This window comes from Plecotus auritus (genome assembly GCF_963455305.1).
Source record: "Plecotus auritus genome assembly, chromosome: X".
Lineage (NCBI taxonomy): Eukaryota > Metazoa > Chordata > Mammalia > Chiroptera > Vespertilionidae > Plecotus > Plecotus auritus.
In genome coordinates this window covers 24,808,506-24,834,152 of record NC_137784.1, presented here as the reverse complement: position 1 = coordinate 24,834,152, position 25,647 = coordinate 24,808,506, and the positions used below count along the sequence as shown (strand labels likewise).

Below are 25,647 nucleotides of genomic sequence, written 5' to 3'. Positions count from 1 at the left end.
ATGTTCCCTCTCCCTTCCTCTCTGTAAAAAATCAATAAAATATATTTTAAAAAAAGGAAGGGAGAGGGAGAGAGAGAAACATCAATGATGAGAGAGAATCATTGATTGGTTGCCTCCTGCATGCCCCACACTGGGGATCAAGTCTGCAACCCGGGCATGTACCCTGACCAGGAATCAAACCTTGACCTCCTGGTTCATAGGTCAATGCTCAACCATTGAGCCCTGAGCCACACCAACTGGGCCAGACTGATTTTTCAAAAATTAAGGATTGCAATAAAGTGACAGAAGAACACTAAACTAAGCATGTGCAATTTTAAGCATGGAGTACTGCATGACCACGCAGGTTGCATGTCCATGATGTCAACCCCAATTCTCATTTTATATATTTGGTTAATTTTACACCTAACTTACGATGATCAACCAATGGTAAATGCTTTAATATTTTGAAAGCTGAATTTTAATCTAATTCTTAGAGTGTTAATAATGGATATATAGCTTCTAGGATTATATTTTTTCATATTTTGAATTTGGTACTTTCCTTACAGTCAGAGAAAGAATTTGGGATATCTTGAATTTTGACCTTCCTAGGTTAAATACTCTATGATAAAACTATTATCTTGATATAAAAATTTCACTGCAAGCATACTGTGAGGCCAAACATCTGTGTTCAAGGTGACTTCATTTTTGAGCTGAGTAGTGGACTCTGTAACTTGATCTCATAATAATTTTAATTGAATAATTGTATAAGAGTGACTACATTTTGAAGGGGAAAAAATCTCCAGTATCATATTTGCACACAGGCAATAAACCCAATAGCCCAACCCTCTTTAATGTAAAGAAATAGAGAAAAAAAATGTGCTTTTTATTTTGCTATATCTTCTTTGGCTATCTGAGAAAAGTATCATTCTTTTTCTATCATCAATTTTGTGAGATACATCGATTCTTCTTTCTAATAATATTTTCAAATGCATCTTGTATTTTGAGTTTAATTTTCCTGTTTTATAGCTACAGGAACTAAACTATTATGTAACTTTTGCAAGAAAAAGGGTAATGGTAAATTAGTTTCATTCTTGTTTTTAATCATAATAAATCATGGAGATTTATTTTTTTAAATTTTGTCAGTAGTGATTACATTATTATCTTTACATATAATTTACCCTACTTCAAAAAATCGTCATTTGCATTGACATTTGTTAAATTTATTATAAAGCAGTAGTTAAAATTTTCTTGTCTGAATGTACAGCAACTATAACGTATTAGCATTTTTTGGTTCAAATACAAAGGGACACACATATAATACTTAATATTTAAGTATTATATATTCACACTAGACAAATTGTCTTTGCTTTGGGTAACCATTAAAATACTTATGAACAAGTATGGATATATCCATGAAGGGGTATTTTGTCCTTAAATTTCTTATAATTTGGTGATTGAGCTATTTCCTCTAATGTTGAAGTAGCAAAAGAGAAAGTAAATATATAGATGAGAGCCCAACCAGTTTTGCTCAGTGGTTGAGTGTTGACCCAGGAACTATGAGGTCATTGATTCCATTCCAGGGCAGGGTACATGCCTGGGTTGCAAGCTCAATCCCCAGTAAAGGGCATGCAGGAGGCAGCTAATTAATGATGCTTCTCTGTAATTGATGTTTCTATCTCTATCCCTCTCCCTTCCTCAAAATCAATAAAGTAAAAATTTAAAAAATATATAGATGAGAAATTTCATGCACCAGGCCACTAATCACTTATAAAATAAACTAGTGGCCCCGTGCATGAAATTCGTGCACATTAAAAGGGGATTAATTAGAGGAAATAATTTAATATTGCTATTTGCCCTTTATAATAGAAGTGTCAGAGATGAAAGAAAATTAGTAAAATGTATATGAAAACCTTCCTCCTGTCAGAGTCTGGGGTGCACCATGGGACCCAGAGTCAAGTCCCTGCTCACCCACATGTGCCTCAAAATTGCGTGAGACCCAGACCCGGCCGCCCCCCCCATTGGGCTAGATCCAGACCCAGCCAGTCCCACCCTTGTCAAGCCCCTCTAGGCAGGGGGCATGCTTTGAGGTCCCCCATCAAGCCCCACTGTGTGGGGGGCATGGCCTGAGGTCCCCCATCAATCCCTGCTGAGGGGGCGCAGCCTCAGGTCCCCTGGCCCAGCACCAGGAGGGGTCGCAGCCTCAAGTCCCCCGTCAAGCCCCGCTGGGTGGGGGGCGCAGCCTGAGTTCCCCCGACCCAGCACTGGGGGTGCACCTTGAGGTCCCCTGTCAAGCCCCACTGGGTGGGGGGCACGACCTGAGGTCCCCTGTCAAGCCCAGTCAGGCAGGGGGGCACAGCCTCAGGTCCCCTGGCCTGGTGCTGGGGTGGGGGGCACGGCCTGAGGTCCCCTAGCCCAGCACCAGGATGGGAAGCACACCTTTTGAGGTTCCCTGTCAAGCCCTACCAGGTGGGGGGCACGGCATGAGGTCCCCTGTCAAGCCCCACGGGGGCAGGGGAGAGCGTAGCCTCAGGTCCCTGCTGATTGCTCGTTAAGGCTCCTTATGGGAACTTGGCCTCAGCTGTGGGTACAGCCATCTTTGTGACGGAGTGATGGTCAATTAGCATATTCTCTCTTTATTAGATAGGATTAGTAATGTGGATTGGTAAATTAGAATTTTAGGAATTAATTTTTGGATGGAGAATTTAAAAAAACATTTTATTTATGTAGAATTTTCATTAAAATTTCTGGAGTTTTTCTTTCTTTCATTGAAACTTTATATAACTTTTACTTGTGATCCATCATAATTTATAACTAATATTTAATTTCTATAACATAAAATACTGTTCTCAAGGTAAATGTTCATCTGTCTTGTCCATCTTACTTTACCACTCTAAGTTCTTTTGAACTGATTTTCTTTTCAAGCTACTTCATAGATTCTTGGGGTTAAATGATCAAAACTTATTTAATATTCAGGCAAGTCTGTACTAAAATTACTTGTCCACTTTTTTTAAAATAAGAAAATGAAAGAGGAAACATTAAATAATATTTCTTTGCAACATATTCTAGTATCTCAGAGCAATCCATGTATGGAATGAGGACTGAAAATGTTTCAATGTTAAGCTGTTTTTTTGAGCCATGGAAAGCATATAGTCATTAAAAGTATCAAATAAAACTGGAGAATTGCTTTACTGCTTCTGCATTACCAAGTCTCATATTATTTTCTGATCTGTATTGACAAATGGGCAGTTTACTAATACTCTGCCCTTCCCTCTTTTATCTTATGAGCCAAATTAATTACATTTTGCTGTCTGTTATTATTTCTTAAAGTAATTTTTTCTTTCAAAGTTCACTCTTGATAATTATTTTTAAATCTGGCCAATCATCAATAGCATATTCCCTTCCCACTTCCTTAGGATTTATTTTGTAGATTTTTATTGATCCTGGAAACTGTATTTTGAGAAGTTCCTCTAGATTCTGGTGATTATTCAGGTTTAGGAACTCTAACCTCAACCTTGACCTGAGAATGAATTGTTTAAGGCAATCCGACATACTAGTCTGCCTATGTTTCAGATTCATTTGTAGTGTGGGCCATTAATTATCCAGGTCCATCCATTGCTCATCAGTGCTGAGTGATCTCTTTATTACAGAGATGAAGGTCATTTTCAGTTCCTGAACAATAAAACCAAGCAGAGAAAAAAGTGATTCTCTTTGAAGACCACAGTTCCCTGCTGGAGCAGAATAAGCACTTTCTAGGAAACCATAGCAAGCTTCTGATGGCATAGAAATGACAGCACTATGTGTCCCAATATGCTACCCCTCTTGCCCTCCTGGACCACAATCTAGATGGAGCAGGCATTCCCTGTGGGACTAGTTTAGAAGACACTAAATTGTCCTGCATGTCTGTGTCTATAGACATTGTTTATAACTTAATCTTCAGCCATGCCTGACTTAAGACAAGTTCAACAACCCTACGAGTAAAGGGCCAACTACCTGAGACCTGGAACCACCTGAGACCTGGTTGCTCCTCTCCCACTCAAAACAAAAACAAAAACAAAACAAAACAAACTCCAGAAAAATGGGTTTCATCCACAAATAATGAAGATTCCACTGTGGGGAGGAGATATAAAAGAGAGAAAGTTAGGGAACAGTTTACATCTATTTCAGACAGCTTAATATTTCATAAAAGCATTCAATGACAGAAGACTGATTCCTAACAAGGAATTGAGTGTATTGGACCATTTTGCCAGTGTTTATCTGTTCCCCGTGCTCACATCAAAAACCAGGAGTCTTCTTTCTATGCCCAGACTACAGCTCAAGAATTCTACAGCATATTTGGCAAGGAAAAGCAGCTGTTCCCTGCATCTTGTTCCTGCTGTTCAAGGTATACATCCCAGCCAAATGAATCATATCAGAGCCAAAGACTGGCAGGAACTCCTTGCTACAAATCCACAGTCTTGTGTATCTTATCTACGTGGAAAACAGAGGATTTGAAAACCTGTAATACCTTAGAACAAAATAGCACAGCTTTTTACTGACCTGGACCTGAGGAATTATTCAGTGTATTGTGGATAGGGTGATAGTAAGCCATAAATGCACTTCAACTTCTTTAGCACCATGGCGATCAAGAGTATTGATTATGTAAAAATGTTAATTTAATGCACATGGAGAGGATGAAAAAGGGAGAGCCATCCCAGACATCCAAAGAGATTGGGTATTTTTCCAGTTTCTCAGATACCACTTCTAGTTGGCACCAATCTGAGTATACTTTAATACCACTGATTGGTCATAGAGACCAACAGAGTCAAGAGCATTTTATTTCAAGGAAACTTGGACACTGGCCTTAGACAATTATTGGCCTAAATCACAGGAAAATGAATCCATCAGAGATCTCTAATGTACATCAGAAAAGCAGCATTTTTGGGTTATTGAGGCTGTATTTGAGACTATCTGACTGAAGACCAAAAACTGTTTGTACTCATAGCCAACACTTATGGTCATTTTTAGCTGCTCCGTAAAAGGGACTGGAATGGATGTGCTTCCCACACATCATGTAAAGCCCAGCAGGCCAGAAACACCATGTCCAGTCCTTATCCAGAGAGTCTGAACTTCTGAGTGGAGAGATTGACCAGTACCCTGGACTCTGGTTCTGTGTCACTCTTCTGTATCAGGAGAAATGTTCTGTAATATTTTAATTATTTACAAGATCAATAAATTATCCATTTCCTAAACTTTAGATTCTCATATTATGAGTAGATGTGTAATCAAAGAGCACTTCTCCATAAGGCCAGAGAAATTTTGTTGACCACAGATGTTTCTGAAGTTCCCTTGAGAAGGTTGTGATAAGATGAACTCTGTAGATTCCTTCTAGGTGTACTGTTTTATACTTCCATCACTTATTTAAAATATGATTTTTAGAAACAGAGGAAGGGAGAAGGATAGAGAGAAACATCAATGATGAGTGAAAATCATCAATCGGCTGCCTTCTGCATGCCCCCTACTGGGGATCAAGCCCACAATCCAGGCATGTGCCCTGACTGGGAATTGAACCTGTGACCACTTGGTTCCTGTTTTGACATTCAACTGCTAAGCTACATTGGCCAGACCATTACTTTCTTTTTGAAGCTGTAATAATGCATGTTTGTTCCTGTCAAAGCAGAAGACCAGTTTCATTTGTTCAGCCATGAAGATGAATGCATGCAGCAAAAACCCAGAAAAGTCTTTCAGATAGTACTGTACAGATCACTGACAGCTCTATCAATGCTTTATTTGAAAGTGATGGCTATCTGATGTCAAGTTCCATTGATAAAGTGATTCTCCAACATTACTTTAAGAATACTTTCCTCAGGGGTTGCAAAAGAACTTCAGTGACCTGCAAGGAACTAAAAGAGATGAAGTTCCAACTGACAATGACACTGATGATTTTAACATTTATAATCTTTTTCTATAAAGGAAATTACAGAGAGCTCCATGCACATGGTTTTGGTGTTTTTCTGCCCAGTGAGTTTAAACCAAATGACATTAACAAAAATAAATCTAGATGTCTCTTGTAAATATTGTAACATTCTTCTTATTTACATTTAAAGAATATGTTTACGAGCACATGTGAACATTATGTATAGCCTATAATCCTACCAAGTATATTAACAAATACACCACAGAAGCCAGTGTGCTTCCCCCAGAAGTTATATCTAAAGTGGCTTAAAGCAACAGTTTTTATTTATTTGGCATTTCTTGTCCAAGGAATACAGTGTGGGACCTCTTTTCCTTTAGGAAAAAGTAGCACATACTAGTTTGAAAACAGAAAAAAAGGCAACAAAGTGAAGCTGTTGACCGTTGCTGAGACTATAAGTTGTTGAAAGTTGTCCTTCCTGCTCTAAATTGCCTTCTTTCCCTCTGCTTATTATAATCTCCATTTAATTCTCTTTGCAACAGACTAGCTTGTTTCTTCTGAAAAGTGTTTCCTCGGCTTGCTGAAAACATGTCTAACTATCTAGAAAGTTTATATGCAAGTTTGCGTGGATCTATTTCTTTCCTTCTATCATACAGAATCATGAAAATGAGATGTTTATGTCTCATCAACCTCGAAAAGGTTCAAATCTACAGTGAGGCCCAGGGTGTTCCTCAAACTTCAATTTCTTTGAAGATGTCCCCCCTGCCAATTCTAAACAAAAGTTAGGAAGAACCTGTTTCTGAGACAATAGAAAATTCCTCCTGGTCCTTAAACAATTCCTGATATTTTCATGGCATTGCCTCCTTAAAGAAGTTAAAATCAGACCACAGGGGGGTGAGGGCATGAGTGGGGTTTGGGGGGCCATAGGGCTATAAGGACACATATGTAATACCTTAATCAATAAAAAAATAAAGAAGTTAAAATTATGTTTCGGAAATTTTAATTGGTTGTTCACTGAAGTTATCATGAATCAAAGTGTTCCACTGGATAGCAGCAATAGTCTACATATGGAACATCTGTGATGGATAGTGGGTGGAAGGGGCGGGCTATAAGGGGTCAATGGTAAAAAATGGGGGACATATGTAATACTTTCAACAATAAATATTAAAAAAAAAACAAATAAACCAAAATACAATTTGCTGGCTGTAGTATTTAGACAAAGGCATTCACGTATCTTTATAAGCCTTCTGATAATTCTCTATTTCAAATCTATTCCCTAGGTCCTTCATTGTTTCTTCATGCCTTCCATGAACTATTTCCTGTCTTACCCTGGACTGAATAATTCTAGCTGTTTGTTATGTCCATTTTCTTCCTCTGCCTCTACCTCAGTTTATCAAGTGCTGAGTGCATGGACTGTGTCAGTACTTTGCTGCATAGTTTGAGCCAGAGTGGTCACAAACATGAAATGGTTTTGCTTCAAGCAGGTGGCTGATTCATATTTCTTGCTGTCACCCTGAATAGATTCCACTGGTTCAGGTCTCTGTGGCATTAAATCCTATTTAGTTCAGCTTAAAATTTCAATCTTATATTCAGTTTGTCTTCTCCTGTTTCCAGCTCAAGCTTAAACCATGGACTAGTGACTTGCACTGGAAGGGGACAATGATTATTTTCCTCCTAACACCTCCACTGTCTTTACTTATTCCACCTGGGTTACATTAGTTTCCATTGGCCTGAGAAATAGGAATGAAGGAAAGTGGGCAGTTGTCTCTTATTAACTAGCGTTTTCATGGTGTTCAAGTATTTTATGGAACAAGGACACAAAGCATTGGCCTCTTTGAGATGCAAGTCTAGGCTTTTTAAGAGGTCTTACAGAAGCTCTTCTTTCCTCCCATTTCTTTAACAAGAAAAACAGATTCTGTAAAAATATCTTAAAACCTCTTTGTCCTGGAATATCTTGCTCTACAAAGCAGTGTTCCTTCTTCAATGTCTACTTTACCTACGGAAACATTTTTGCCACACCAAACATTGGGAAATACAGGCTTCTCCTTCTCTTCACTATGCCATAATTTGCAGGGTTTTTTTTTAATTCCTAAGTAGACATTGAAAGCAAATAAAGCATTCAGCTGCATAAGCAGAGTCCAAGTTGGTAATTAGATGTAAATCCCACCTGATTTTTTAAAAATACATATATATTTTTATTGATTTCAGAGAGGAAGATAGAGGGAGAGAGAGATAGAAACATCAATGATGAGAGAGAATCTTGATCGGCTGCCTCCTGCATGCCCCCACTTCGGATCAAGCCCCCAGCCTGGGAATTGAACTGTGACCTCCTGGTTCATAAGTCGACACTCAACCACTGAGCCACTTTGGCCGAGTCCCAACTGCTTTTGACTCCCAGATTCTATTAGTGCTGGTGTTGGAGTCTACTTCCAGCCATGGAGTCCACTTCCAACCTTTCTGCCCCAAGAAGAAAAGTACACAGCAGTAGCCATCATACTATCCCCCCTGGGTGGTGAATTTATCCTGACTTTTGTTTCTCTCATAAATCTTCAATGAGTTTTGAAATAAGTGGAGGTGTTGGAGTCATGAAGAAGGGCCAGCTTTCCCACCTATTTTATAAACCCTATTGAGAATAGTCTTATTATTTCCATTTCTTAGAATGAGAACTTAGTACTTACTGTTTTCAGTTGAAGACTATAGCCAAAATTCTAAGATAATAGACAAATTCCAATGTATTTATGACCATAATAGTTGAAGCTTCAGAATCGCTAAGTTAAAAAAAAAAAAGAATTAGGATAGGAGGAAACAGCTAATAAAACATGTACTTAAACCCTGAAAATAATTCAGTCAAATTGAGTATTCTTATTATTTGTTAATTGAATAAATTAAAACCTCATAGTAGGTGACAAAGAAAAACTAAAAGGAAGTGGTTGCATCAATTGCCCAGCAATTGAACTTGAGATTCCAAAAAATAGAGCTCCTTGGTCAGGACAGTTTGTATGTGCAGTTAGATGTGACTGTCAAATAGTACATATTAGTGACTTCTCATGGCTCTCCATGTTAGTTTTTGAAGATTTACAAGAGTAGGATTTGATTTTAACATGTTTCTTATAGGACTCTCACACCTAGCAGAACAGTCAAGAATCTTTAATTCTTTAGAAAATCTATACTTTAGACTTCTGAGAAGCAAAATACCTCTTGAGATCCCAAACCCACTAAAAAGAATAATTTCTTTGACTTAGGGGCAAAGGAAGGGTAAATTTTACAATGCTAAAACTGGATCTATTGAGTAATTTAAAAAGAAAAACGGAGATCCCCCAATGCCCAGCACCTAGTAAGTAGGCCACCAAGGAATATTTATTACATAATTCTCTAAAAAACAAAGGTTTCTGAAAGATGCTAAGATGTCAGAGTGCATCTTTTGCACACTTAAGCTTTTCATCTCATAAGACTCCTATTACTCTTGAATCCTTCACAAGGGGTCCACAGCAAAGAGATATCTGATATAAATTTCTTTGTAAGACTTATGCCCAGACATCAAAATTTTCTTTTCCTCCCTTTTCACCAAAAAATCAAATAGAGTAAAAAAAAAAATAACACATACTCATAAAAGAAAAAAAACACAAATAAAATGACAAAATTTCTCCCATTTCTACTTCTGTATCCCACAGCTATTGAAAAAAAATATTTTTATGGTCTTTAATGCTTGCCATATAATGAATTAATTTTCTTGGGCCTTTTTCTTTATTTTAGTAAACTTTTTATAATCTCTACATATATATTTGTAATTTGTGGAGTGTGTGACCAACAGGGAAATGACAGTCAGTGTGGGATGGGAAATTTTAGACAGAAGCACTTTTCTGGCATTCTTTAGCATATGCAATGTTGATTGTTTTTCTTCTTTCTCTACTTGGCTGAAAAAGAATTTTATCCTTACATTCTACACGATTCATTAACAGTAGCAAAATTATAGTTATGAAGTAGCAACGAAAATAATTTTATGGTTGGGGGTCACCATAACATGAGGAACTGTATTAAAGGGTCGCAGCATTAGAAAGATTGAGGACCACTGCACTAGATATTTGTCTGGTTTGGTGGCAATCTCCCTGTAGTGAATGATTGTGTTTATAGTTTAATTCTTCAAAATATTATGTGCTTAAATAAGTATTTGCTGCTGGCTACAAAGCTTAATTGTAAGGGAACTATATCTTACAATAATTTTCTCAGAAAGTCCTATTTTAATAGTGAACACAACCACATTCCTAATGAGCTTACCTATCACCTCTTCAATGAAATAAAAATTATTAATAAAAGTAATAAGGATAGTAGCGATCTAAACCTCCATTAAAAAACCATGATTTGTAAAAAGTTATTGAGATAATCTAAAATTTTCTCAATTTTTAAGCCTACATCATATTTAAGTACATTTATATTGGTTCAAATTCCCAGTTTTTATTTCACATGAAAAACGTATTCTCTCAAAACAAAACAAAATATTATTCTACAGTTTCTTAGACATGCTGCACTCTGAACTGTGTGTTTGTAATATTGAGGTACATGAGTTAGTAATTCATTTAAAATATAGGAGTGTGAGAAACAATCAGTTCACTGTGATGCAAACTTTCCATTGCCAACAAGAATCATTAAACTTTTACTTTTATATTGCAGAACACTTTGAGGGGATAATAATATAGTTTAATGTATGTTGATTATTGTACTTAGTTTTCTTTCAGTTTTCTCTGAAAACCACATATAAAGTTTTCTATGATATGTTTTTTGATCACTATTACCAGGATTCAGTTTTCTACATTTATATTTTGTTTTTAAATTCCCATATTTTAATGTATTTCTAATTATCCTCATATTTGCTGTTTCTGTCTGACTGTATGCTGAACAGATTAGCTAAAGGTATGAAATAACATTTTAAAGCAACTGTTGAGCAGTACTCTGGGACAACAACACAATTTCAATTATGGTTCAGGATTTCCTACTAATTTCATTCAATGAGAGCACAGGTCAAGTGTGTAGAGAGTCCTAGAAAATCCACAAGCCTAGCATCCCATCAAGTCTGCCTAATAAGATGTATAGAAATAGAAGGCAGCTTATGCTACGACTAATTCAAAGAATTCTGCAAGCTTGATTGACATCAGGTCTTTTCACTCCCTGAGATAATCAAAGAATCTGTGTAAACCAGTTTCTCTGATTGACTGCCAGGCCAGGCAAAGAACCAAGCCATCTAAGGTCAATTCTGCCATCACGTCTTAGGCCATTTCATTCCTTTCACCCCACAGAATCTCATGAATAGAAAAGTTAAATTTCTAAAAAATAACTTGGGGCTAGATACACGATTTAACATTATGCAATATTATATCCTATTCAATTGTATTAGAATTCTACAGATATGCACAAAATGGTAGGCTCTTCTAGCCTTTAGCCAGATAAAGGACCAAATTTAAACAAGGCCTGAGTAGCCAATTTCTACATGCTGTGATTGGAAGGTTTCTTCAGTCACCTGTCACAATAGTGAAATTTTATTATGAAAGACCCCTTTCTTAGAGAAACTCTGGGTAGGCTATAGACATTTTCTTCTATGACACAGAGAGCTCTGATTGTAGCCATGAGCAGCGTTATCTGAATTAATATGTGATATAAATTCTAGGTGAATTTTTGACTGAAAAAATAGGAAACTATATTTGATTTACAGTAAAGGGCAATGCTCACTGATTGGGATAGAGTATTTTAATAAAGATAAGTTTGCTCCAAATAACGTTTCATCCTATTCTAATACATCTAATACTAATAAATAAATACATAAATAAATAAATAAATAAATAAATAAATAAAATAAACAAACCTAGGAAGGTCTGTTTTCCAAAGGATATATCTCTGAGTGCAGATGTTTTCCCCACCTCCCAATTTTTGTAAATTTATTTTTTTATCTTTGAATACTTGGACACTTCTTTGTTTTTCTCATTAAAAAAACAACAATACTTGTTATATCATTCATCTAGTCATAAAACTATTGGCCTTTATTATAACTAAGAACTGTCACTGAGCAATGAAAATGACAGCCATAACCTCTATACTCACTAGAACTCATAGGCTAAAATAGAGACAGACAGTTAATGGAAAATTACGATATGGAGTGATACATGCTAAGACAGAAATACAGGTGCAAAAGAGATCATAGGGTGTCAGGGACAGCCACCTGAAAGGGGAGATGTCCATTTATCCAAGGTCAGCCTCAAAGGATCAATGTAAATAAGCCAATAAAAGGAAGTTGGGCATGGGACTGTTCTAGGAAATGGGAACCACATGTTTAAGTCCAACTATCAATAGGGACATAATATGTACTGGGAGATAAAGAATGACCTTTATCTATAGCTAGAGCAAGGAGTAGAAGATGCCAGCAAAGACTCTGAAGGGACTTTAAAGCAATATTAAGGGTATGGGTTTTACCTTTAAGAAAAACAATCACTAGAAGATTTTAAGCAGAAAGCCATAATTTCATTTTAGAAAGATCACAATCTAGCTGCTTTGCAGATGGATAGTGACAGTGTAGGATGGTAGCCAAGAGGCTAGTACCAGATTTGAGGCAAGAGATGGTAATGGCTTTAAGTAAAGATAGTGGGGAGAGGGAGAAAATGGGGGAAGCAAGAAATATTAGGAGGTAGTTGAAAGAATTGGTGATTCATTGACTGATTAAATGAAAATGGTGAAGGATGTGATAGAGGAAGAGGAAATATCAGAATTATGCTTAATGCAATTATGCCTAAAGCAATGATTAATTGTAAATATCTGAAATACAGAAAAATGCAGAGAAAGAGCAAAAACAAGTTGGGGGTGGAAAATAAAGTAGAAGTTGTGGACACATTGGGACCATATTTGGTTGATTTGCTCAGTTTTGGTAGCTGTGGGACATCTAAGTGGAAATGTCAAGTAGGGCAATATATATCCAGGTTTGGGAATCAAGGGGGAAACCTGGACCAGAGATGTAGAGTTGAGAGTTGTCAGCATATGAGGTGTAATTGAAACTAAGGATATGGATAGAATGAAAAGGAAGGAAAGCCTAGGACAAAATCCTGAAGATTTATAATATCATGATGCTGCTCTCCCTGCTTTGGAAGCATCATGAGACTTCAGCTCCTTTTCCTGTTGATCCAGATGCCTTTAGCCTTATTCTTATGAGTAACAATGTGTTCCAAGTAGGTTTTATTAAAAAGCATAATGACATCCCCAATATCCTTTAAGCTTAAGAGTCAACAGTCAACATTTATATTCTTTATGTCATGCCTAATATTCTTTTTTGATTGGGGTAACATTGGTTTGTAGCATTATATAAGTTTCAGGTGTGCAGCATTATAATTTGCTCACCACCAAATGTTTAGTTTCCAGCTGTCACCATGGGATTAACACCCTTTACCAGTTTCACTCCTTTTCCCCTCTGATAGCCACCAATCTGTTGTGTGCCTCTATGTGTTTTTTATTATTGTTTTGTTTGTTTCTGTTTTTTGTTTTTTATATTTCACATATGAGTGAAATCATATGGCAGTGTCATTTTCCATCTAACTTGTTTCACTCACCCTGATACCCTTAGAGCCTATCCATGTTGTTGCAAATGGCAGGATTTTACAATTTGTTTATTCATCCATCAATGGACACAGGTTGTTTCCATATTTTGGCTACTGTTAATAGTACTGCAATGAACATAAGTGTGCATCTATCTTTTTGAGTTAGTGTTTTTATATTCTTAAGATAAATATCCAGAGGTAGAATTTCTGGATGATATGGTAGTTCTATTTTTTAACAGAGGAATCTCCATACTGTTTTCCATAGTGGCTGGTCAGTGAACATTTCCACCAACAATGCATGAGGGTTCCCTTTTCTGCACATTCTCACCAACACTTGTTTCTTGTCTTTTGGATCATTACCTTCTAATAGGTGTGAGCTGATATTGCATTGTGGTTTTGCTTTGCATTTCCTTTATAATGAGTGATACTGAATACCTTTTCATGTGCCTATTGGCCATGTTTATGTCTTCTTTGGAAAAATGTCTACTCAGATTCTCTGCTCATTTGGATTGTTGTTGTTGAGATGTATGAGTTCTTTATATAGTTTGGATATTAACTCCTTATGGGATATATGATTTGCAAATATCTTTTTCCATTTGATAGGTTGCCTTTTCAGTCTTTTGATGGTGTCCTTTGCTGTGCAGAACCTTTTTACTTTGTTGTAGTCCTATTTGTGTGTTTGTTTGTTTATTTTGTTTTCCTTGCTTTTAGAGTCCAATCAAAATACCATGGCTAAGATTGATGTCAAGGAGCTTACTCCCTGTGTTTTCTTCTAAATATCTTCTCATTTGAGGTTTTACATTCAAGTTTTTAATTCATTTTGAGTTAATGTTTGCAAATGGTCTAACAGTCTTTATATAAAAAAGTAGGATATTAAAAAACCCCAATCATGGTCTTTAGGAAGGATAGTTCCACTGTACCAGATAATAATGCCTATATATTGTATAATAAGAGAAAATACTTGATCTGTTGTATTAATTAAAGAATTTTTGAAAAGTTGCCTATCCCAATTCTTACTCTCATGACTACTCTTTTAAAGGTGAACAGATCCTTGAAGTGAGACTCTGTGACATGTTCAGCATGGTATTTATACTTGAAAAGTGTTAAATTATTCAAAATCATACTTATAGTAGCAATCAAGATTAATTGCAGCTATATTGGGATTACTTATTATTTGTTCTACTTTGGCAGGAACACAAATCCAATTGTACAAGCAATTTCCATGATCTAAATTGTGAAAGAAAAGTAGGGGGGGGCAGAAAGAGGCCATGCAAAACTAGTTGAAATAGTTTTATTTAAAATAGTTTATTTAGAATAAATCTTTAACCAGATGGATATCTAAAATTTCCTTTTTGTAAAGGAGCTGATTCTAAACAGATTGTATATGTGTCTCACTGGTGGAAGTGGATTATCTATCTTGAATTGGATTGTGATGACGATGACCCTATTCTAAGTAAACCAAATCCTTTGAACTATGTAATGAGGTCAGGAGGAACATTCAGCCTGAGAACAACAGATTGCAATGACTGACTTTATTTCACTAATGTTTTATCCAGCTTCTTTTCTCGATGTACATAATGTTGTGGTTTTGTCCTGCACAGATTCCTGATCCTGTAGTTGTGTGTGCTATCTCTCTTTTCTGATTATTTATTTTTATTTTTATAAGTAGAGCTGAATGAGTGGCAGGAAGCTGCGAAATCTGTCTTACAAAAAGGTGATTGTGGAAGAGTCTATAATCTTTATTAATTTTGCAGCAGGATTGCAGAAAAATAATGAGCAAATATTTAACTGATTCATTCTTATTTCTTCTTCAGGCCGTGAGGAGGCAAAAGTTGCTTGAACAGAGTATCCAGTCTGCCCAGGAAATTGAAAAATCCTTGCACTTAATTCAGGAGTCCCTCGCATCCATTGACAAGCAGTTGGCAGCTTATATTGCTGACAAAGTGGATGCAGCTCAAATGCCTCAGGAAGCCCAGGCAAGTAGACTGGGAATGAGTTTCTGTTCTTTTGTTTTTTATTATCAGAACAAGATATTGTTGAATTTCCAACTTACATTTTATTCAATTAGTTAGTTGTACAGAAGGTTATTTGATTGAATGACTGGGCTATGTGGAGGTAAAGGGAGAAAGAGAGCTCTAGATTAGCACTGTAAGATTTATTTTTGAAAATATGTAATGATAGGAATTTGAATACAGACACATACAAAACAGGGTCACTGTCACACTGAAGTCTGCTCTTTCTCAATATTTTCTGAGTGGTATCCTTAAACCATGAAAAACCACAGGATTAAAATTGTAAAGAAAATATTTTAATGACGCTATTGAAAATGTAGGATCAAACATTTTATCAACTCATCTTTGTTATCTTGTAATTGCTAGCCATATTAAATCTACATTTTCATACATTTAATGTGTTGTGAGTAGTTAATAAAAAGAACTTAGAGATGTGGATTTGAATTTTATCACTAATCATACTATATTTCCTCACATACACACACGTTCAACTGTATTCAGTCGGATGATAAAATGTGTTAAAAGTTTTTCTAGAATGAGAGTTAAAAAAGTAATGAAAATAAGTTGACTTTATACTGAGTAAATTTAGGCTACATCTAAATTAACTCACATCTTGGAAAGTATTTTTAAAACTATTAGTAGCAAATTTGAGATAAGGAAAAGCTATTACTGTCTTAGAAAAAGAATGGGAACTTTTAGGGAAAAAAATCTTTAGCTGTAAAGGAATGGGTTTTCTTCCATTTATATATGAATTCAGGATTCTATAAAAATTAATATAACATACTAGTTAATTTGTAATAATATAGCATAACTTATTTGTTTTTTTAAATAAAATGTTATAGTAATAGTATTAAATATAGACGTTCAAAATACTTGTGAATAACAACACACAGATAAACTAAGAAATTTCAAATCTACTTGAACAAAGAGATTTTTGAGTACTAACAAGCTCAAATTTATTTTTCATGCATTTCTGGTTGCATCTGCATTTTCAATATAATTCTTGACTTTGAATTCTCCAAGTGGTAATATAAAATATTGGAAAAAACAACCCTCCTGAAACCTTTTGAAATATTCTTCACCATGATTTTCGTTTAAGATGACAGCAAATGAATTGTTTTCCCAAACAGAATTATCAAGTACCCAAATTTACTTCAAGGATTGCATTTACTGAAGCTCAATTTGAAACTCCCTTGAAAGAAACAAGTAGAGAATAAAGAGGTTGTCTGTGAAATCAGAACTTAAGCACAATGTGTCATATCAGGAACCCACAAAGAATTCCACCAAAATGACATTTTTCTAAGAATAAATAATGGGGAGCTTATTTTAATACTTTGTATTAATAAAAAGAACAGTTTCTTTGGATTTTTATAAAAGCTCATTGCTAATTAAAATATTAGCAGCCTTAGCTTTCCCTTTTCCAAAACTGAGTACTTGCTTTAATACATCACTGAGAGGCAGGACAGAATGAATGGCATTACCGTATTTGGTCATCTTCTGTATGTGCTCAGATTTCCTGTCACAAACTGGCCACATGGATTTGTGGATGTCTGACTCCACCGTGTGGTGCACTAGCAGTTTTGCTACTAAATATATATTTGTTAATGAAACCTCCTTTTGCTGCCTTTTAAGATTGTTTGAGCTTCTCAAGTGTAAAAAAAAAAATCTCAACATTAAGCAAGTGTACAACTTTTTACAGGTAAACTCTTATAGTATATAAAAGTAGTTGTAGATCAAGGTTCTTCCTTGCATTCCATTTGCACTTATAACTCTAGGGCAGGAATGAGCTTCCCACTGCCCCCAAATGTTAATTGATCAGTTCTCTGTCATGATTAGAGAACGAGGTCTTTTGATGATAAATTAGATTCAAAATATTTTACTTTTTTATTTTGTGATACGAGCTTGGAGGAACAAAGTTTACTTTTTTAGACAGTAAAACTACATACTGCAAGAGTATCAGAGCATGTGTTCAACTGAATATTTTCTTTAAAATAATAACCCTTAAACCAAAATCTTAGATCATATGACCACAGCATCAGCTGCCCAATGCCTGTCCATTTAAAGAGAGACTTTTTAAAAATTAAAATACAAATTTCAGGTGACATCTGATTGATTCAAATAGAGGAAAGCAAATAAGGAAAACTCTTCTAGTATAGAAATCTACCTTCTAGTTATAGAAATCAGAAACATTAGAGCTATTTAAAAAGTAGTATGATTAAAATATAAAAGCTATGAGTGTTTCTTTCTTTACTCTTTAAGTTTCCTGAAGAACACAGTAAAACACAGAGATTTTGTTTTTGCACCTATGGTCTAGAAGAAAAAATCCAAGTACCTATGCAGCACCCCAGGGCAGTCATATCAGAATCTCTGGGTAGACTCAGTCATTAGAATTTTCAAAACCTCCCCCCACCCAGTTATTCTAATGTATAGCCAATGCTAAGGGCAACTGTGGATATTACATTACTGGTAATGGTTGAATGTCTCCAGTACTTTTTTTAAATATATTTTTATTGATTTCAAAGAGGAAGGGAAAGGGAGAGAGAGATAGAAACATCAATGATGAGAATCATTGATTGGCTGCCTCCTGCACGCCCCCCACTGGGGATCGAGCCCGCAACCTGGGCATGTGCTCTGACCAGGAATCGAACCGGTGACCTCTAGGTTCCTGGGTCCATGCTCAACCGCTGAGCTATACCCGGCTGGGCATGTCTCCAGTACTTTTTTCACATCACATTTCTTTTTTTCTTTTTTTTTAATATATTCTATTGATTTTTTACAGAGAGGAAAGGAGAGGGATAGAGAGTTAGAAACATCAATGAGAGAGAAACATCGATCAGCTGCCTCCTGCACACCGCCCACTGGGGATGTGCCCGCAACCAAGGTACATGCCCTTGACCGGAATCGAACCTGGGACCCTTCAGTCTGCAGGCCGACGCTCTATCCACTGAGCCAAACTGGTTAGGGCCACATCACATTTCTTACCACTCTTTGATAAAGATTCTCAGCTATAGCTGTGTCAAGATTTCAATGGGAGGGAGTCCTGGTGGAAATCAAACTACTGGTGACTTTCTCTCCTACTTTAATTATCCCCGTACTCTTAATGAGAAATGGGTGAAAGTAGACAACATAGCTGAGAACTCCTGCATGAACAAATTAATTTGGACAAGTAGAATTTTCAATATGGATCTTTGAGGATGAACTCAGTTTGATTTTATTATTTTCTTTTTTCTTCCTAATTTCACATATGATGATGTGTTTCTAAATCATTGTTGGAGTTGTCATAACTACTTAAGTGTAATGCTTAAAATTATAAAGATACTTTAATTTGCACTTTTTCAGTAATTTCATATTTTGAATCTCCAACATGTAAGAACAGTCCCACATGAGTACCTATTAATAATCTCCATATTATGTGCTGATGATGCACATTTTAGAGATGAAAACATGATCCTGTTATGTAAATAACAAAATGAAGCATTGGGGTTGCTTAACAGTTATTGCAATAGCTAAACTGTCCTTTTACTTCTGTCTGGCATATTCTGATCCCATCTTTTGTAACCTCATGTCCCCATAGTATATGTATGTGTACGAGTAACAGGAAAAAAATAGAGCAATTTAGGAAGAAAACACATTATCATCAAACAAGAGGGCTTCTTAATCAATATAGAAAAGTGCTCTTATATTTTGTTCAACCAACTAGGACTTGGGGTATTTCAGGTCCACCACAAACCAGATTTCTTCCTTCCATCTCTTTTTTTCATACCATTAATAATGTGACTAAAACAGTATCAGTGGGTAGAAAAGAGGGATCTTCTCTTTTCTAAAGAAAGCTGTCAATTTAAAGTGATTGTATTAGTAGTAGATCAAAACAATTCATAATTGATGTCTTCCTGTATTTATGGAAGCTAAATGTTATAACTCACTTTAAATATATTGGGCCATCTACACTAATAAAAGGGTAATATGTAATTAGAGTGGGAGACCTTCCCGACAAAGCCATGGTGGTGGGGCTTAGGCAGAGGCAGTTAGGGGCGATCAGGCCAAGAGGGGAGGGCAGTTGAGGGTGAACAGGTTGGAAGGGGGTCAGTTGGGGGTGAGCAGGCTAGCAGGAGGGGCAGTTGGGGGTGATCAGGCCGGCAGGCAGAGGCAGTTAGGGGCGATCAGGCAGGCGAGCAGTTAGGAGCCAGCAGTCCCAGATTGTGAGGGGATGCAGGCTGGGCTGAGGGACACCGCGCCCCATGCATGAATTTCGTGCACCAAGCCACTAGTATTTTAATATAAGTATTCCAAATGACCTAAGTCAATGGCTTAAAAAGTAAAGACTTAAATGCAGATTTGGTCTATCAGATTCAGCTTATAATTTCATTATGGAATGAAAAAGAATTTTATTGTGTAAATAGGCACATTTGATTTTCAAATGACTCAGAACAGTCTAACTTTATAGCCTGCCTCACTGATTTATGAATTAGACAGTATAAACCACATAGGGGAATTCATTTAGGATTTATGTGATAATGAAATAATTTCTTAACAGAAGAAAACAGAGAACTGTTACAAAGATTTGGGTTCCATAGGCAGCAAAATATCAGACATCTCTCAGAGCAATATATTTACAGATATATCTCCTAGGGTAAAAGGATATAAGGGTAAAATAAAAAAATGGGACTACATCAAAATAAAAAGCTTCTGCAAAGCAAATAAACAATTAACTAAATGAAAAGAGAGTCCACTGCATGAGAGAACATATTTGCCAATGATACATCCAATAAGGAGTTAATTTCCAAAGTATATAGGGAACTCACACAACTGAACAAAAGGAAGAAAGCAATACAATTAAAAAATGGGCAAAGGACCTAAAAAGACACTTCTCCAAAGCAAGCATACAGATGGCCAAGAGACATATAAAAAAATGCTCAAAGTCACTGATCCTCAGAGAGATGCAAATTAAAACAACAATGAGGTATCACCTCACACCTGTCAGAATGGATGTCATCAACAAATGACAAGTGCTGGCAAGGATGTGGAGAAAAGGGAACCTTAGTACAGTGCCAGTTGGGATACAGACTGGTGTAGTCATTATGGAAAACATTATGGAGATTCCTCAAAAAATTAACAATGGAACTCCCATTTGACCCAGTCATCCCACTACTAGGAATACGTATATACTAAGAAACCTGAAACACCAATCAGAAAGAATGTATGTACCCCTATGTTTGGAGCAGCACAATTTACAATAGCTAAGGTCTGAAAACAGGCAAAGTGTTCATCAGTAGATGAGTGTATAAAAAAAGCTGTAGCACATTTACACCATGGTATACTATGCAGCAGTAAAAAAGAAGGATCTCTACCCTTTGAGATAACATGGAGGGACTGGGAGAGTATTATACTAAGCAAAATAAGCCAGTCAGAGAAAGACAAATACCACATGATCTCCCTCATATATGGAGATTAATGACCAAAATAAACTGGTGAACAAAATAGATCTAGAGACACAGAAGCATGGAACAGACTATGGAACCTTAGAGGGAAGGTCGGGGTGGGTGGGTAGGAAGAGATCAACCAAAGAATTTACATGCATATATGCAAAACCTATGAACACAGACAATAGAGTAGTGAAGGCCTGGGATGGGGGATGAAAGTGGACTAGAAGAGGTCAAAGGGGAAAAAAGAGGACACCCTATCTAATAAAAGAGTAATATGCAAATTGACTGTCACTCCAACACACAAGATGGCTGCCCCTATGTGATCAAAGATCCTGCCCCCATGTGGACACAAGATGGCTGCCACATGATGGCCAGAGGGGAGGGCAGTTGGGAGGAACCAGGCCTGCAAGGGAGGGCAGTTGTGGGTGATCAGACCAGCAGGGGAGGGCAGTTGGGAGGGACTGAGCCTGCAAGGGAGTGCAGTTAGGGGTGACCAGGCCAGCAGAGGGAGAGCAGTTGGGGGGCACCAGGCCTGCAGGACAGGGCAGTTAAGGGGAACCAGGCCTGCAGGGGAGGGCAGTTTGGGGGGACCCAGGCCTGCAGGGGAAGGCACTTGAGGGGGGACCAGACCAGTAGGGGAGAGCAGTTAGGGGCAATGAGGCTGGCGGGGGAGGGCAGTTAGGGGTCACCAGGTCAGCAGGGGAGGGCAGTTAGGAACAACCAGGCCGGAAGGGGAAGGTAGTTAGGGGTGACCAGGCCGGCAGGGGAGGGCAGTTAGGGGCAATCGGGCTGGCAGGGGAGCAGTTAGGCATCAATCAGGCTGGCAGGGAAGTGGTTAGGGGGTGATCAGGCTGACAGGCAGAAGCGGTTAGGGGCAATCAGGAAGGCAGGCAGGCGAGCAGTTGGGAGCCAGCAGTCCTGGATTGTGAGAGGGATGTCTGACTGCCCGTTTAGGCCCCATCCCAGGTGGGATGGGGCCTAAACAAGCAGTCCGACATCCCTTAAGCGGTCCCAGATTGGAGAGGGTGCAGGCTGGGCTGAGGGACACCCCCCCCATGCACAAATTTCATGCGCCGGGCCTGTAATCTATAATAAGAAAAGTGTAATATGCTAATTAGACCAGATGTCCTTCTGGATGAAGCCAGGGCTACAAGGGAAGTCTGGGTCCTGGGTGCCAGAGGGAAGCTGAGGGGAAGGAAAGCCTACTCTTCCATGACTTTTGTGCATTGGGCCTCTAGTATATAATACTTTTAACAGTAAAGATTTAAAACAAACAAAATTGGGGTTCCAGTGGTAAATTCCACAGAGCCATAGCAGAAATACTGTAGTTTCTTTTACCCAGCGATGCGGATATAATGATAAACACAGTGCAATTCATTTTAAGTCTTTCCTAACATTGAAATGCTACCTCTGTGTGTTACTACATAGAACTCATTACTCCCTTATTTAGAATGCCTATTAGTGTTATTTTGATGTTTAATAGTGTGGGAGGTAATCACAAGTAAGAGTTGCAAAAGATGCTAGAGATTATTAACATGCTACACATCATTGACTATACTTGGAAACACTGCATATTATCATGTCCTCACAGGATATGTAATAAACAAATGCACATCTTTCATATTATAAACTCAGAAGTGCACTTCTTAATTTTGCCATTACATTATATCATCCCATTGTGAAAATCTCTACAAATTCTAAATATAAAAGTGAAACTAGAAGCATCATACTGTGGTCACATTGAAGACTCTTGTAGTACTCTGAGGAGTTTGAAATTATTTAAATTCAACCCATTTTCCTTGTTTTCTCTCATTCAAATGGATATTTATTCCTAAAAGAGGTGACAGAGAAGTTATGACTCTAAAAAGCATACCCAGATAAGGCTTGTCATAGCACACCCTGTTTTTTTTTTTTAATTGTTGACAATATTATAGATATCTTCCATTCCTCCCCACCCTTTGCCCCTCTCCACCCAGCCCCTGCCCCACCCCAAGCCTTCCCCACACTATTGTCTGTGTCTATGGGTAATGCATATATGAATATTAAATTCTTGGGTTAATCTCTTCCTGTCTCCCAAACCCCACATCCCTCTGAGAGCAGTCAGTCTGTTCCATGCATCCATGTCTCTCACCTATTTTGTTCTTGACTTTATTTTGTTCATTAGATTCCACATATAAATGAGGACCTGTGATATTTATCTTTCTCTGACTGGCTTATTTCACTTAGCATAATAATCTCCAGACTCATCCCTGCTACCACAAAGGGTATGGGATCCTTTTTATAGCTGCATAACATTCCATTGTGTTTATTTTCTTTTTAGCATTTATGACTATCGGAAACCTCCTTATTTTTTTAATTAGGATTTTGTTGTTTTCTCTACCAACACCCATTCCCTACCCACCCAGATTCAGCTACAAGAAAGCAGGACTGCATAGCAGGTCCTCAATAAATATTTGATGAATTCATTAAATTCTACAGAGATTTAGTCACTAATTATGTGCCAGATAAATTTCCTAGGAACTGTTAAGGAAAAAAAGTGGACAAGCAATGCATCTTTCCATGCATTAGATAGCATAGTACAGAAAAAAATGCAAGTGAAAGAATTGCTGGCCAACCAAGTTGAACATAATCATCAGTAACTCTTTTTTTTTTAGTGGAACTGAATAATATCATGAAAACATCTTGACATAGTGCTTTATGACACTGCCAAGGTTTGGAACTTTGAAAAGACTTCCAAAATATTTAAGTAGTATACCATAAAATTTTTCACGTGACAGGAACTGATTAATGGAAATTACATATTCCAGCCTTTCTCGGTATTACATACTTTTCATGGACTGTACCATGTGAATGATTACTGCTCACAAAGCATCAACATTATTTTATTTTATCTTTATAACAATATAATGAGGTAGATAAGTTGAATATTTATGTGCAAGAGAGCATTTGAACAGGCTATATTAGTGATTGGGGATGGGGATGGGGAGTTACACAGATGCACTCACAGGATCGTTTGGGGGGTGCTTAGAAATGTTCTAAAAATCAAATCGTGGTTATGGTTGCACAACTCTAAATATTACTAAAATTCATTAAATTGTATATTCATTGAATTCTATGGTATGCAAATTATACTATAATAAAGCTAATTTTAAAAGACACTTAATTGAGAATATTTCATATAGTGTGTTTAAAAAATAACTTCAGCTTGCCATGAACTTTCACTCTGTTTTTTTTTTTTTTTTTTTTTTTTTTTACCTGCAGGAAAGGGTGAAATGTGAGGAATTTTGTTAAATAACCTGGAATTAACTTAAATTATGATTATTTATCAATAACCATAATGGTATTCAGTATAAAAGCCTATCATAATGCTTCAATTGTTCATACTCTAATACATTTAATGGATTTCACTTCTAAAATATTTTTACTGATGGTGGTACTTTAACTTAGATCTTCTTTCTCCACATTGATAATTATCTCTTTATCAAGAAAAAATTAACCTACAGCTTCTATAGTATCCCAATATTTCTATACAGATATCCAAATTTCCCCCCAAAGTTTTGTCTCTTCACTTACCTAATTTGGAAAGTAACCATAATTTGAAAATGCACTTTTATAAAGACCTATTGTATTATGATCACTTTTATCATTATTATAACTAAGAAGAATATCATTTCTCAACTGTATTACAAGGATTAATAATTCCACACAGTGTTTACTTTCTAATTTACAAGGGTCTGTCATCAAGTTTTCTTCCAAAAATTAACATGTTGTATGAACCTTCTGGAAATTTATGGTCAACCTTGTATTTTTTTTTCAGGCTTAAAAGTTTAACCCAGACTTAATACACCACAGAAACTTGTTTTTCCAAAAATCTGGTAATACACCACAGAACTCATATGTCACGGAAAAATGTTTGGGAAACACTAAAATAGAATATTTCCTTCATATCACTCATACCACCAGAATGGAAGAAGATAGCAATCAGTTAATTTCTTAAAGTTTCTAAAATGATGCTCCACCAAAGTACTTATGACTGAACTAAGTCAATAGGTAAAATTATTTGAGTGATATTAAATGTTTGCCATTCTGCCCTAGCCAGTGTGGTTTGGTTGGTTGGGTGTCGGCCAGAGCACTGAAAGGTTGCTGTTTCAATTCTGGTCAGGGCCCCTACCTAGGTTGCTGGTTCCATTCACAGTGAGGGGCATGCAGAAGGCAGCTAATCAATGTTAGACTCCTGAATCAAGGTTTCTCTCTCTCCTCTCTCTCTTTAGAAATCAATAAACTATTCTTTTAAAAATTAAAATAAATAAAATGTCATTGCATAATTTTTCACACATACACATATATGTATCTGTATGTAAATATATACACATACACAAATATATATATGTATATATATGTGTGTGTGTGTATGTGTGTGTGTGTGTATATATATATACATATATCTTAATAAATATGAATTGAGGGTTCCAATATACCTTCCCTTACCTGAAATACACTGTGGTCAAGTTTTTAAATTATAACAAGCTCTTTGCCTGATAAGTATTTCTGATAAAAGTAAAAACTGCCTTATCTGATAAAACTTAATTTCAGATACTATGCTTTCTAATCCATCCAATCAACTTATAGGACTTTTTTTTTTTTTTTTTTTTTTTACAGACGGTAATAAAAAGCTGTGTGAATTTCTTCTTACTTTTTTTACTTACTAAGTTATTACAAAGTATAATCTGAAACTTTTCAAAATTATCTGCCCATGAGCATTATTACGTTTT

General features: G+C 36.6%; 1 protein-coding gene across 1 annotated transcript in view; it reads left to right on the top strand.

Annotated features, from left to right (window-relative positions):
- DMD (dystrophin) overlaps positions 1 to 25,647 on the top strand; it is a 2,407,712-nt gene that overhangs the window by 887,185 nt on the left and 1,494,880 nt on the right. Inside the window, 1 exon segment of the mRNA XM_080651877.1 lies at positions 15,255 to 15,416. Coding sequence (XP_080508003.1) covers positions 15,255 to 15,416 — 162 coding nt within the window.